The sequence below is a fragment of the Heloderma suspectum genome, chromosome 2 (genome assembly GCF_057233095.1).
Source record: "Heloderma suspectum isolate Gila_16-S chromosome 2, 16-S_ref, whole genome shotgun sequence".
NCBI lineage: Eukaryota > Metazoa > Chordata > Lepidosauria > Squamata > Helodermatidae > Heloderma > Heloderma suspectum.
In genome coordinates, this window is record NC_139459.1 from 294,091,582 (window position 1) to 294,107,810 (window position 16,229).

At 42.1% G+C, this 16,229-nt stretch overlaps 1 protein-coding gene across 4 annotated transcripts in view; it reads right to left on the reverse strand.

The window, feature by feature from the left end:
* NUP210 (nucleoporin 210) overlaps positions 1 to 16,229 on the reverse strand; it is a 136,975-nt gene that overhangs the window by 107,123 nt on the left and 13,623 nt on the right. For all 4 annotated transcript variants that reach the window (XM_084839943.1, XM_084839944.1, XM_084839946.1 and 1 more), the window contains exons 2-3: positions 6,898 to 7,034; positions 3,767 to 3,898 (exon numbers count right to left, since the gene is read on the reverse strand). In XM_084839943.1, the coding sequence (XP_084696069.1) occupies positions 3,767 to 3,898; positions 6,898 to 7,034 (269 nt within the window). The remainder of the gene's footprint in view (positions 1 to 3,766; positions 3,899 to 6,897; positions 7,035 to 16,229) is intronic.

Consider the following 16,229-nt stretch of genomic DNA (forward strand, 5'->3'; position numbering starts at 1 on the left):
CTTAGAAAATGCAATGGGGGGGGAAAGGAACCACAAATACAATAACTTAAATGGCACAAGAACCACTCACACACTAAACCAAGATGGAATGAATTAAACCCATGGCAGAAGTAGTCTGCAATGTTTTATTGTTGATTATTACCACCCCAGTCTGAGTACCATTCATTTATCAAACAAAAACAAGAGATTTGTATCCAATATTCTATGATGTAATATCTGTGGCGATTATATGTTTTTTTAAAAGCATAATTTTAATATGGTGTTTTAATCTTTTTATTCTTTTACTGTTTTACTTTTTGTGTTTACTGCTCCACAATCTGTTGTAGATATGGAGTGGTATACAAATATTGTGTGTGTGTGTGTGTGTGTGTGTATATATATATATATATATATATATGAATGATATATTTATCATGAAGGTTGATACAAATGAAGAACTGAAATGGTAACTGTGGAAAATGAGAAGTAGTGTGGAAACAGCCCGAGTTAAAGCTGAGTCTTCATTAATGCCATCAGTGCATAATTAACCGCAGGAGATAAAATTTAGGCACAGAATCTTTCACAAGTATGTCTTTTTATTTAACAGTCCTTGCACAGGCCTATAGTCTGATTGCAAGGCATTCTGAAATCCACAGAAGTTTAATATGCTCATGCTCTGCTCCATTTATCTGGCTCAAAACAACTTAGTATTTTTCCTAGTACTGATAAGTGGGCAGTTAGAAAGAAACTAAGTCCCCATTTTCCTATATAATAATTGTGGCATGTGGAACCAATCAGATACCGCAAAATAAAATAGATATGCTTCTTCAATGTTACATTCCTCATGCAAGTACATCACTTGCATGAACAATTATTTGTGCAAAGGACCCAGCCCTGTAACATCTGAACTCAGTGCCTGTAACATCATAAACCTCACTGCGCTAGTTGCCTCCATAGCTCTTGGGAATGTTCAAGTCTCTGAAATCTCAAGAGTTGCTATTGCATACATATTCATTAACAGCTATTACATCAATCTTCATGAATTTGAGGAAACAGGATTTAAAATCATTATTCAAGGCCCACTCCTCATTCATGAAATCAGTCTTCACTGACACTTCATCTCCCAATGGTGTCAATTCGAAGACACAGATTTAATAACAAATATAGTTTGCTTACCAGTAATGAACTTAAAAATGAACTCATCCCCGAAACTGTTTCCCTTGGAAATTATACTTGAGTCTGTCACATTATAATTTGTGATCAGAAGAAAATGACGAACACAGTGGGGTGGCTCAAACTTTATAAATGCCAATCATGTGACTAGAATCAGGGTAATGCAAAAGAATGGAAATGCCCTACGAGACTATGGTTGCAATCCTATATACAGTTACCTAAGAATAAGTCCCTCTGAACCCAGTGAGGTTTGCTTCGAAGTAGACATGTAAAGGATTGCACTGTTAAATCTAAAATAAGCTAAACAGAGAAAACTTTCTGGATGATGTACGTACAGTGTATTAGTGAATAATCATAGATCATTTCTCTGCATTAATAATACTTTCTGCATGACCTTGTTCAATACCATCTTCTATACCCCAAACAGAGGCAGAAATCAAACTAGTTCAATTAACTGACTATACAAGTTCAAAAATCTGAGATATTTTTCTTAATCTGACAAATCTGGGACTTGATCACTTCTCTCTATTTTACACTTATTTTAATTATTAAAATACTCTTGCCTTTGTGCTCACTGTTGAAACACAATCAATACTGAAATTTCACTGCCGAATTCCTAGAATTTAAATGCCGTGCCACTATTTAAAACACAGACACCCTTCAATCCAACTCAAAGTGCATTCAAGCCTTCTCTGGGATTATATACACTTTTCAATTTTGGGTGACTGAAACACAGTATAAAGTGCTGTGTGTTGCTCTTCCATCCTAAAACCCCATATTTAAAAAATATTCTCTGTAGCACAGAGAGAACAGATGTCAGTGCCCAAGGGTATATATACAAGATGTATGATCGTAATTGGTTTCATGGCACATGATTTAACATTGCAAAGCTAAGATAATTTTTTCAGCAATGTTGCTGAAATATAAAGCAAAAACAAATAAGAGGTCTTTTTAAAGCACAGATAATTGGAACACTGCTGAAACTGCAGGTCTGCAGCAGATATTCAGCAAAAGTGAAATTCCTGCCGTGACATTGGCCACAGCACCCCTTCATCAAATGTATTACAAGAACAACACGCCCAGGAGACAGCTTATTCCCCTTGAAATAAAAGCAATGTCCGTTAGTCCAATTCATGACCAGGAATCTCTGTTATCCAATGTAGGCAAATCTTGACATTATTGATCATCTATGGAAATGCCATTGTTGTACTGCCTTCATTTCTTTCTCTCTCTTCTTTAAGACAGAGCTTCTAAACACAGATAGGAATGCTTTCTACCAGGTTCTTTGGGTATCCTAGTATAAAGTAGATATCCAGATGTTTTGGACTTCAGCTCCTAAGCATTCTTGATCATGCTGGCAAAGGCTTCTAGGAGGCGAAGTCCAAAACATCTGGAAATCTATCGTCTGCCCACCCTTGAGTTAGCAGCAGCCTTACTTAGGAAAAAAACCCCAGATGAGGCTGTGGACATGCAGGCTCTTGTCACCTTTAGACTAATTACTGCAATGAACTTTATGTGGGGCTGTCCTTGAAGACAGTTTAGAAGTTTTAATTGATTCAAAACGTGACTGCTAGGATTCAGATTGGAGCTGCGAGATCAGATCACATTAGGGGTCCCCAACCTTTTCGGACCCATGGCACATTTGGGAATTTGCAAAACTGCTGTGGGTGGCACCACAAAATGGCTCCCACGGAGGATGTGGCTAGTCACATAATGGCTGCCATAGGGGCCTGGCTACTCAAATGAGCTAAAAAGGTTGGGGAGAGAAAGAGCAAGGTTAGAGGCTAAAAAGGGAGTGAAAGAAGTCTGCTCAAACATTTTCCAAGGTTTTCATTTAAAAACTTTTTTTGAACGGGCAGGAAGTGGAGCTTTGTGGCTACTGCTGGAGAACCTTGTGGGCACCATGGTGCCCATGGATACCAAACTGGGGGGCCCTATATCACATTGGTCTTATAACACCTTGCCAATTTCTTTCTGGGCTCAATTCAAGGTGCTGGTTTTGAAATGTAGAGATCTAATCAACTCACATAAGCCTGCCCAAAAACTTTTCTTCTCTTCTGAGGTGATACTTTGGATTCTCCCCCATCAATGTGAAGTGGGGAGGCAGTAGAAATAGGGCCTTTTTGGTTGTGGAACCCAGAATCAAGAATGGTATACCAACAGAGTAGACCTGGCCCTATTGCTGCTTTTTGTTAGAAGAGCAGTGATTATGGCTTTATTTCAGTGGGCCTTTCAGGGATTATGCTTATCTTAAGAATTTTAGCTTTTTAAAATTTTAACCTTGTTGTAAACTTGTTTAGATTGTTTAACTGTTATTTTATCATTTTGACTGCTGTTTTACTATGAGGCACCTTGATTATATTTTTATATTGTAAAGCTGGGTAGAAGATCTCAGAAATAAATACATTTGATAATAGGCCATTTTAAAATCCTATTCATAATATTAAACTTTAAAAAAGAAAAACCATGATGGTTAAAACGTAAATACAGAAGCCCAGACAGGGCTTTCTAGCTCAGTCTACCTGTATGGAACCACACATTTAGAAAGAAAGAAGCACTTTCTCATCAGGAGGAGATATATTAAATCAGTAATAATAATCAGAAGAGCTTTTACCTTCAGAATCTAATGCTTGAATTTTCAGTTGCAGTGGTGAATCCTCTAGATATAGTTCTTTTGTGGTGGACACAATGTGAATGTTGTGAATAATGTCAACTATAGCATCACAGCGAAGCACTTGGCCAGTCACTTAATGAAATACAAGAAAATACTGTTACTGTATCTAATCAACCTCAGGAACCACTGCATTCTACAGTTCATTATCTGGTTTAAATGTTTTGAGATAACAAGCCAGTACCTCTCAAGCAATGGGGATGAATGGTTTTGTACAACACAGAACAGATGCAACATGATATGGTAATATTAAAATGGAGGGGAGCGAGTATACTTTTCAATGTGTATGCAACAAAGAGAGCCTCCTGCTTTAGCTCTTAGTAGCCCACACACTACCTCCTATGACCATGTCCTTGTTTTACTTACAGCTTGGATCCAGAGAAGTGCTGATGAAAGTGACTCTCCTGATCCTTCCTTCACCTGGCAGCCACCTGAGGAATGCAAAGGCTGATGGACAATGGAAGGCTAGCCAAAAAATGGATGGAGTCACCTTCCATGATCAGGAGCTCTGCTCACAGAAGGTGCCTCCACCTGTTCTTTGCCGATCCCTCTTCCCCCTCAGGCCCCCACATCATAGCCACTCCATTCAGGGGAGACTTTTCAGGGGCTTTGAGTACTGCTGGGAAGAGAAAGGATGGGAAAATCACTTTCTGTCAACCTCTTTCTGTCAGTGCCTCTCTGTGTCTAAGCTACTTTGTTGTGCTTAATTTTTAGAAAGGGAGGTGCCACGGCTGAAATCTGTCTGGCAACCAACCTCTGATTTGGAAGACCTTCCACTCACCCCAGATGTAGGGGAATTCTTTCTATTTACTCAATGATGAGGAAAATGCATTCAGCACCTGTGCAGAAGCATTTTCATTTATTATTCCTCCTTTCTTTCTTTCTTTCTTTCGTCCAGTATTAAGCTCTCACACCAAAAACTGATCCTAGATATAAAGTTAACCCTGTTATTGAAAAAAACCCTCTTTACAGATAATTGTTGTGGAAGAATAATCTTATATGCCAACAAATGGATTTCTGTGTTTTATTAATAACCAAAACAAATGGTGATGCAATTATTGTTTTATTGAAAGTAAGAGTTATTCAGGAGGGGTCTTTGCTTGGAAACAGTCCCAGGGTCATGACCAACCTCTGCCTGAGGTTGCTGCAGGCAGAGTAGACCCTTGGAATGAGTTGGGATAAGGCAATTTCAAATATGTTCAAAACATCATTGGTATAACGATGTGACATATATTCCTTAGGGCACAGCCCTATGGGGATAGGCAACTGCCTCCAAACTCGGGGGCGACCACCTATCTAATGCAAGGCAAGAGAAGTGTGGAGGGGATCATCCCCTCCATGCTTCAGCTGCCCTGCATTTGAAGCTAGACAGCCGATTTTGGCTGTCTAGCCATGGGAAGGCAGAGCGGGGGAAGTGGCTGCTGGATGACACATAGGATGTGTTGTACCAGCATTTGCACCTTCCCTACCTGGAATGCCCCCAGGAACGCCCTGTTTTCACCGCTCCGCACTCATCTTCTGAGTGCATGGCCATTCGAGCTGCCTGCGAGGCAGCAAGAGGGGGAGTTAGGTCAGTTCTCCAGGAAGAGACCTTGGAGCACAGGCTCCAAGGTCGGTTCCCGGAAACTGACATATCCTATGGCCATCTAGCCATTGACTAGTGGCCATAGGATTGCTCCCTAAATGTGCATTTTCTGTCACAATCAGTTTGATGATATACAAAATCCGTTTATCATAGTACTACTGATAATCATCTCCTACACCAAAATGTCAAAGTTAATCAGGATGAACACACTTGGACATCTGTGTGAGTGTGCATAATTTTAGGCTCTTATTTTCAGAGCTGAATACTCACCAGGCATACAACACTTGGCAGACATTTATCACACTTACCAACTATCCATATTTCAATTGTCAATTCGCATATGTCCACCACACAAACCAGCCCATGCAAATACAAGCTATGGACATCCTTTGGGTTTCTCCATCAAGACAAGTTGTATGAGCAGGTTGAAAATGGTGAAATGCAAAATTTAAAGACCAAGGTATTATCAGTCTTGCCAACTTTCCGCTGTCATCCATTTTTTTCCATTTTGTTTTTCATTTTCAAACTACTCTTCCTTGACTTTAAATGTACACTCTTTTCCTAACCTCTGTGCTTCTTTCTCTAGCAGCCAACTTTGCTCCTTCCTGCTCTCTATCAATACCTCTCAACTTCTTCTCCTTCCATGCACATAGATCAAGCTGCTTCTACCTTTCCATATCCACAGGATGCTTGTGTTTGTAGTTACAAATATTTTGCCTGCCTATCAAATGGTAGAAATTTTGCAGTGGGTTCAGATGCCTCTCTCCAAATCAATCAATTTAGAAAGGAGGTGACGCCTGCCACAGGAAATGAGCAGGAGGCATAGATGAACTATATTTCAGTTCCAATTCTAGGAGCATTTCTACAGCAGACTACAATCCTGCAACTTTACCGGGGCTTCCAGCTTCTGTTTTCTTTGCAGGATTATGACGGGCTCCGTCAGACAGTGAGCATGTGATGTATAATTGAAAACTTCCTTTCTTGGGCAATGCTCTATACGTTCAATGAAACAGCACCATCTAGTGGCTGAATTATAGTACTATGCTGGCATTACAGACTGCCTATATGCTGCGTTAATTTTTATTTCAGCTTATCTCTGATCTTTTTGAAAGTGGGATAACTGGGGAAAAGCACAGGCGATGTCCTGGAAGTTGACGACGTCATGTAAAGGACCTGCAAACTTCTGTGAGTGGCCAATCATGAGCATGCAATAGATCACTTGTGTAGAGAAGACTTTGCTCTTCCTCTTTTTTCCTGCAAGTTCCAAACTTCACACATGGAGAAGAGTGTACACTTAGGCTGCAATCCTATATTCAGCTGGAAGTAAGCCCCACTGAAAACTTTGGGACTTACTCCACTTTTAATGTATCCATTATAGGGAGGGGGTGTTAACCATACAACCCCACAATGCTGTAGAATTCACTCCTAATAAAATCCTTGAAAACATCCACACACAAAAAGAGTGGGTAGGTGGGGATATTGTACTTACAAACATCTTCAGCCAAAATAATACTTGTAAGACGTGTTACTTGTGATGATCGGGCCTGGACAATAGCCTTCGGTGAACACTGATGGTTGTCTTGTTCTATAGCTTCTATGCTGGCAACCTCTGGTCTTGTAGAAGACCTATTAAAAAAACAACCCATTTTTAAAATTACTAGAGTAATTTTATATAGAGTTAACTATAGAATATATGTTAACTATAATTGCTGATACTTATAAAAGGTTAACCCAAAGTTAACAGTTTGGGGAGAGGACTTGACTACAGAAAGGCATCACAAGGCTTCCACCTTTCTGGGATGCAGTTTTCCAGAAAGGCCACAATGGCCAGCTCCCCCTGCTTCCGGAGAAGGTCACATTAATGTCCTCACACTTTGAGGAAATTAGCAAGCCACAGCGACTCCCGTGTCATCACAGCCTGAGATTACTAAAATAAATCAGACCCCTTATGAGACAAAAGCCTCAGTCACTATGAAGATGGGGCCAAAAGCTGAAAATTAACAACAACAACAACAACAACAACACTAATAATAATTTATTCCATTTATATCCTGCATTTTTCCTCTTGCAAGGAACCCAAGATAGCTTACATGGTCCTCTTCCTGTCCATTGTATCTTCACAATAACACTGTGAGGTAGGTTATGCTGAGAGTCAGTGGCTGGCCCAAAGTCATCCAGTGGGCTTCATGGCTGAGTGGGGACTAGAACTCGGATCTCCAGAGTCCCAGTCCAACACACTAACCACTACACCACAATGGCAGCCAAATTTTTATTTAAGACTCAGTTTTACTTTGGTTCTTTTTAGAGCAACATACAGTCTGTCTGGCTTCCAGCCCCACTGAGAGCTTTCTGTGGCACTAACATTCCTGTCCAGCTTCCTTGTGGAACCTAATGTATTCAGATGTCTGTTCAAGATCACACCACAGCAGGATCACACAGCCCAGGCACCAGCAGAGGGAATCAACAGAAACCACAGCCTGAAATGGTATAGCCAGTCACCATATACAATTCTGAGCTAGATGGATGACCAGTCTGACTCAGTATTTATATTTAATGCATTTGTTATCCACCTTTCAAGACCATGGTCTTCCCAAGGTGGCTTAAACATAAAAACAATACAAATACAGTAATAAAATCATAGAAGGTGGGTCTAGGGTTCTCCTGGAGAACCACTTTGGCACTTGAGGCTCTGGTGGCCTCAGTGGCACCGAGTATCTTCTACCAACTTTGGTTGGTGGCCCAGATGCACCCTTATCTGGACAGGGATAACCTGGCTTCAGTCACCTATGCTCTGGTAACCTCCAAGTTAGATTACTGCAATGTGCTCTACATGGGGCTGCCTTGAAGATGGTTCAGGAACTACAGCTTATGCAAAATGCAGTGGCCAGACTGATAACAGGGACAAGAAGGTCTGAACATATAACACCAATTCTAACCCACTTGCACTGGCTGCCTGTATATTTCTGAGCCTGATTCAAGGTGCTGGTTTTGACCTATAAAGCCTTCCAAGGCTCAGGACCACAATACCTGGAAGAGCACCTCTCCTGGTATGAACTGACCCATATTGTCTAAAGCCCTCCTCTGGATACCTCCTCCGAGGGAGGTGCAGAAAGTGGCAACATGGGAAAAGGCTTTCTCGGTGGCAGCCCCCCAATTATGGAATGAACTCCCCAGCAAGGCCTGCCTGGTGCCAACATTGTTATCTTTTAAGTGCCAGGTTACATATGATAGGTTTTTAATCAGGTCCAGGAATATTGTTTGTCCAGGGATAGGTGTGTGTGTGTATATATGTGTCTGCTCTGTTTATATGTTTGTAGCTAAACTGTTTTTATATTATGCATAATACTGTATATTAAAGGTTTTTAATATCTGTAAACTGCTTAGGGAATTTTGGCTACTGGGCAGTATAGAAATGTAATAAATAAATAAATATTAAATAAATATTGCTAAACTACAAGGCTAAAAGATATGACGCCGGAAGATGAGCCCCTCAGGTCGGAAGGTGTCCAATATGCTACTGGGGAAGAGCAGAGGGTATTTCCAAGTAGCGCCAGAAAGAGTGAAGCGGCTGGGCCAAAGCCGAAAGGACACTCAGCTGTGGATGTGTCTGGTGGTGAAAAGAAAGTCCGATGCTGTAAAGAACAATATTGTTTAGGAACCTGGAATGTCAGATCAATGAATCAAGGTAAGCTGGAGGTGGTCAAACATGAGATGGCAAGATTGAACATCGACATCTTGGGAATCAGCGAACTAAAATGGACAGGCATGGGTGAATTTAATTCAGGTGACCATCATATCTACTATTGTGGGCAAGAATCCCTTAGAAGAAATGGAGTAGCACTCATAGTCAACAAAAGGGTGGGAAAAGCAGTACTGGGGTACAATCTCAAAAACGATAGAATGATCTCAGTACGAATCCAAGGCAAACCATTCAACAGCACAGTAATTCAAGTCTATGCCCCAACCACTGAGGCCGAAGAAGCTGAGGTTGATCGGTTCTATGAAGACCTACAACACCTTCTAGAACTAACACCAAAAAAAGACGTCCTCTTCATCATAGGGGATTGGAATGCTAAAGTAGGAAGTCAAGAAATCACCGGGATAACAGGCAGGCATGGCCTTGGTGTACAAAATGAAGCAGGACAAAAGCTAATAGAGTTTTGCCAAGAGAACATGCTGATCATAGCAAACACTCTTTTCCAACAGCACAAGAGGCGACTCTACACATGGATGTCACCAGATGGTCAATATCGAAATCAGATTGATTATGTCCTTTGCAGCCAAAGATGGAGAAGCTCCATACAGTCAGTAAAAACAAGACCTGGAGCTGACTGTGGCTCAGATCATGAGCTGCTTCTTGCAAAATTTCGGCTTAAATTGAAGAACGTCGGGAAAACCACTAAATCGTTCAGGTATGACCTAAATCATATCCCTGATGAATATACAGTGGAGGTGAGGAATAGATTTCAGGGATTAGACCTGATACACAGAGTGCCTGAGGAACTATGGACGGAGGTCCGTAACATTGTTCAGGAGGCAGCAACTCAATCCATCCCAAAGAAAAAGAAATGCAAGAAAGCCAAGTGGCTGTCTGATGAGGCTTTACAAGTAGCTCACGAAAGAAGGGAAGCGAAAAGCAAGGGAGAAAGGGGAAGATATACCCAACTGAATGCAGAGTTCCAGAGAATAGCAAGGAGAGACAAGAAGGCCTTCTTAAATGAACAATGCAAAGAAATCGAGGAAAACAATAGAATGGGAAAGACTAGAGATCTCTTCAAGAAAATTGGAGATCTCAAGGGAACGTTTTGTGCAAAGACGGGCATGATAAAGAACAAAGAAGGCAGGGACCTAACAGAAGATGAGATTAAGAAGAGGTGGCAAGAATACACAGAAGAACTATACAGGAAAGATCTGAATGTCCCTGATAGCCATGATAGTGTGGTCACTGAACTTGAGCCGGACATCCTAGAGAGTGAAGTCAAGTGGGCCTTAGGAAGCATTAGTAACAACAAAGCTAGCGGAGATGACAGTATTCCAGCCGAGCTATTTAAAATCCTAAAAGATGATGCTGTTAAAGTGCTGCATTCAATATGCCAACAAATCTGAAACACTCAACAGTGGCCACAAGACTGGAAAAGGTCAGTTTACATTCCAATTCCAAAGAAGGGCAACGCCAAAGAGTGTTCAAACTACCGCACCATTGCGCTCATTTCACATGCCAGCAAGGTGATGCTCAAAATCCTACAAGCTAGGCTTCAGCAGTATGCGAACCGAGAACTACCGGAAAGCTGGGTTTCGAAGAGGCAGAGGAACTAGAGATCAAATTGCCAACATTCGCTGCATCATGGAGAAAGCAAGAGAATTCCAGAAAAATGTCTATTTCTGCTTCATTGACTACGCTAAAGCCTTTGATTGTGTGGATCACAACAAACTGTGGCAAATTCTTAAAATGATGGGAGTACCAGACCACCTTACCTGTCTCCTGAGAAACCTGTACGAGGGTCAAGAAGCAACAGTAAGAACCAGACATGGAACAACCGAGTGGTTCAAAATTGGGAAAGGAGTACGACAAGGCTGCATATTGTCACCCTGCTTATTTAACTTATATGCAGAGTACATCATGAGAAACGCCGGGTTGGATGAATCAGAGGTCGGAATTAAGATTGCTGGGAGAATTATCAACAACCTCCGATATGCAGACGATACCACCCTAATGGCAGAAAGCGAAGAGGATCTCAAGAGCCTCTTGTTGAGGGTGAAACAGGAGAGTGCAAAAGCTGGTTTGAAACTCAACATTAAAAAAACGAAGATCATGGCATCTGGCCCCATCACTTCCTGGCATATAGAAGGGGAGGAAATGGAAGCAGTGACAGATTTTACTTTCTTGGGCTCCAAGATCACCGCAGACGGTGACTGTAGCCATGAAATTAAAAGACGCTTGCTCCTGGGGAGGAAAGCTATGGCCAACCTAGACAGCATAGTAAGAAGCAGAGACATCACCTTGCCGACAAAGGTCCGTCTAATCAAAGCTATGGTTTTCCCAGTAGTAATGTATGGCTGTGAGAGCTGGACTATAAGGAAGGCTGAGCGCTGAAGAATTGATGCTTTCGAACTGTGGTGCTGGAGAAGACTCTTACGAGTCCCCTGGACTGCAAGGAGGTCAAATCAGTCCATCCTAAAGGAAATCAACCTTGAGTGCTCATTGGAAGGACAGATAATGAAGCTGAAGCTCCAATATTTTGGCCACCTAATGCGAAGAGAAAACTCCCTGGAAAAGATCCTGATGCTGGGAAAGACTGAAGGCAAAAGGAGAAGGGGATGGCAGAGGATGAGATGGCTAGATAGCATCACGGATGCAATGAATATGAACTTGAGCACGCTCCGGGAGAGAGCGCAGGACAGGAAGGCCTGGCGTGCTATGGTCCATGGGGTCACGAAGAGTCGGACACGACTGAACGACTGAACAACAACAAAACTACATTGAAACCCACCGAAGATCTTTACAGAGAATCTTATCAGCTATGTAATAATTATAGTCCCTAACCCAACCATGCAAAAAAGAAAAGAAAAGAAAAGAGAAAACTGATTAGTAGTGTTGCTTTTTGACCAAAGACAGCAAAGTAATACATAAATACAGGATTTAAAAATATTTCTTTAATGAATTTAATTTCAGGACTATTCTTCAACTTCCCAAATACCCACGTTCTTTGGGTGGTGTACAATACATTAAAACTGTAAAATGCAAATACTGAAACAATGAATAAAAACAGCACACGATAAAACCAAGACAGAGCCAGCAGCAACAAGTAAAAACATTAAAGCACATAAAACCACAGTAAAACTAGCAGCAAAACAAAAGTGCAATCATCTAAAAGCATTGAAAATGGTTATTAAAATGCCAGGGATGGAGAAAAGGCCAAATAGGTGCCAGGTGGCAGACCTGACTTGCCTGCTGCTAAGTCCCCCTTTGGGTCCCCTTTTTAAAAATTTCCCCAGCCCCATTTCCCGCAAAACGGGTCTTGGGTGAATAAAGAAAAATCCAGAAATCAGGGTTGGGGGCAAAATCCACCCCTCCCACCGAGGTCTGTGGGGGCAACACAGTCCTTGGCAGGGGGGTAGATCCTCCCCCAATTTTCAGAAGTACAACTTTGAAAATGTAATGTAAGTGAACGGCGCAACGAGCTCCATCGGCTTGCGTTGCATTTTCAAAGTGCCTCCCATGAAAATCGGCTGTTGGGGAGGGAATCCCCCCTGCTGTGGGTCCTTGGGGCAATACAACCCATGGTACGGAGGTGGGATCCCCCCCCCCACACACACACACAAGCTGCTGATTTTCATGAGGGGCACCTTGAAAATATAATGCAAGCCGATGGAGCTCGTTGCTCAGTTCACTTACATTACATTTTCAAAGTCCTCCTGGTGAAGACCGGGGGGTGGGGATCCAATCCCCCACAAAGACTGTGGGGGAAACACAGTCTTGTGGGGGGTGGATTTCACCCCCACCCTGATTTTCGTGAGGAGAACTTTGAAAATCTAATGTAAGTGAATGGAGTAATGAGTTCCATTCACTTACATTAGATTTTCAAAGTTCTCCTCGTGAAAATTGGGGGTGAAATGAAACTCTCCACCAGGGACTGTGTTACCCCCACAGTCCTTAGTGGGAGGGGTGGATTTTGCCCCCACACCCGATTGCTGGATTTTTCTTTATTTACCTACGCCCTGTTTTGCACAAAACAAGGCTGGAGAAATTTTTAAAAAGGGGACCCAAAGGGGGACTTAGTGGCAGACAACTCTGGTCTGCTGCCAGGTCCCCTGGGATGTGGGCTGGAGGACTGAGGGGGAGGGAGGGGCGAAGGGGGTGGAATAAGAGACCTGACTGTGTGATGGGCACAGTGGCTTATAAGCTATTGTGAGTAGCTTATAAGCCTTCGTGGTTTGAAGTGATGTCTGAACGTGGCTAGTATCCCACAAACCTACCCCTCAGCTGTTCTGAGTCCTTCAGCCAAGAGAAGTGTGTGTGTGTGTGTCTGTGCGGGGGGGGAGAGAAACTTAGTACCATCCCTCCCTCTCTTTTTTATTTGCATTATTCATTTATTTGGAGTTTACACCTTGAAAGCACGCAGCTTGGTAACACAGACATACACAAACACACACACACTTTTTCTCCTTTGCCAAGCTGCACACTTTTTCGCAGTTAGATTTCCACAGCCAAATACCTTTGCAAGCTGGGGTGGGAAGAAGCAAGGTTCCATGGAATTTTGCAAGACTGCCTAGTGGAGGCAGAGTGAAACTGGCTTGAGGGGAAGGACAGGTTCAAACAGCACCAAGGAAACTCATAAAGATAACCAGGAAACACTGCTCACAAGGCTATCCCACTTCCTCATTCTCACCTGTTCCCCCTCTGCTGCTGGTTTGGCACCTGTATGTCAAGCCCTCTTACTATGCAGGACATGGAAAATGAGTAGAAAAGCAAAATAAACAATTATTGCTTAACATGAACTCTGCAAATAACTCTAATGATAAATACCAGTCTTGCTCCCAATCAAAAGTATATTCTAAGCATCTTGTCAGGGGACAGTTTCAACACTGCAGTGGTCCTTGTAGTTTATAGCTAGGATTTTAGTAGAAGTAGCCTGGAAGGCTCTGGGCCTATTCAGCCTGTGGAAGGTCAGAATCTGTGTGAGTTTATCTCTGTCAGCATTCTCAGATCAGACCCAGAGGGAATCACCCTACCCCCCATCCACCTGCTGGTTTGGCCTTGGCAAGGAGGGAGGCTGGAAGCTTTCCCTGAGAAACTGACAGAAGTTGGGTTGGGTTTGCAGAAGGGTCATCCAGGCTGAAGCATCAAAGCAGGAGGGCTGAACAGAGACACTCTGTTTGGACAGCGGCCTTGCTGAAAGGCCAACAGCCCTTGTCTGCCAAGTAGTCTGGAGGCGATGTCTTACAGTAGTCACCCTTTCCCCTTTTAAGCTGATGCAAAGGTGAGGAGTCTTTGCTAGGAATACTCTTATCTTCATTCCCCCAAAGCCTCTCTGCTTGGGTCTACCATCATCTGAGCCTCTGGAGGCACTCTGCACATGGACTCTCCTTCTAACTGGAACTTTGGATTGCTAAGGATTTGACATGAAACATACTGTGATGCTTTTCATAGACTTTGAACTCTTGTTTGCTGTGGATTATGTGTCTTCCTTGTCATCAGTCCAGAGTGCTAGCAGGTTGGGTTTGATCCTGACTCTTGGACTTTTCTCTGCCTGGACTCATGCAGCGTGGAGTCTGGTGAAAGCTATGGTCATCAGACTCTCTGCATCTGTGGGTTTACTCTTGGACTTAATAGGCCTCGACCATGTCTCCTGGAGATCCCAACAAAGGTTCTAGGTTGGACAAAGTCTCTCTCTGTGTGGATTTGTTTGGGCCTTTTCTAGAACTCATGCCTTTGATTGCCTGGGAAGGAGTCATTCTAGTTCTTTGTGCTGTTTTTGGAAAGCCATGTCTTTGTTTGCCTGCGAAGGTTGACCCCAGGAATCTTTCAGGTTACTGACCCTTGTCTTCAATTGCTTGGGAAGGATAGCCCCAGGAATCCTGAGCCCCTATCCCTGAGTTCTGAGCCACAGAGATTTCAATGGAGAAACCCATTGTGTGGATCTCTGTCATGGTTGTAGTGAGTAGCTTTTGACTATTCTAGAATTACACATAGCCTTGGGCTAATGATCATCAGCGATATGATTTCTGAAGAGTGTAATCATTAAGCTTTTGTCGTGGGATTTCCTACAATAAAGAAGTCTTACTGATTTGGGTGTCCTATGTCAGGTTGACAGAGTGTGTGTGCTTGAAGGATTGGGATCTTCACACATACACACACACACACACACACACACATGAAGAATAACTAGAAAATTCTGAACAGAATTCTGTGGAGTCACTTCGACCTGCTTTCCAGTTCTAGTTTTTCTAATAGGGGAAGAATTGACCCCTCAAACTGTAACAATAAAACATGGATAGTCTACTAAATTTAGGAGAGGAGCCACTGAAACATCACATGGTAATTCACACCTCATCATGGTTGAGGAACATTTGGACCACAGAGTTAAAGAAGACTGATATAAAACTTTTACCATTTTTTCAACACTGGTTGGGCCCAACCATTGACTGATAATTACAAATATATTGCTCAAGGTTCCATTCCCCAGACCACTCAAATGGTGATGTGCATAATTTTTTAAATTTGATAATGTGTGTAGATCTTAATATGCCCAGACCGAATGTAAACATATACTTTTCTGACCATGTGATTATTTTAGCACTTAAATAACTCCTCGTGATTATGGAAGCCAGAATTTGATGGTAACACAGAAGCCTGACAATAATCCTGTAAATATTCATATAATTGGATAGTTGTCTCTACATTCAGATAAAGACATGTTGTCATGCTCAGTTCATTCTGCCACTTTCTATGGAAATGAAGCTCTGAAAAACATTTCCCTAATGACCTAGAAAAAACCTGCTGTAGTTTACTTATTAATCTACAGTTGACTTATTATACATATCTTCAGCTGAAGTCTGCCATAGATATGGGAGATACAGAAACCCACGGAAAACCTGATGTTTTGGGGCACACTTTCTTTCTCATTCATTTATATTAGCCACTTAGTTTTTAATTATTACTTCACCTATTACTTATGACAAACACACTAGTACCACGTTGAACCTTGCTATACTTGCAGTTTCCTTTGATTAGCAATCCTGCCAAGTAGAAAACAGGTCTACGCTGCATTTTTTAAAAGAACAGCAAATAATTCTTTGACCCACTAGAGCACTCCATTG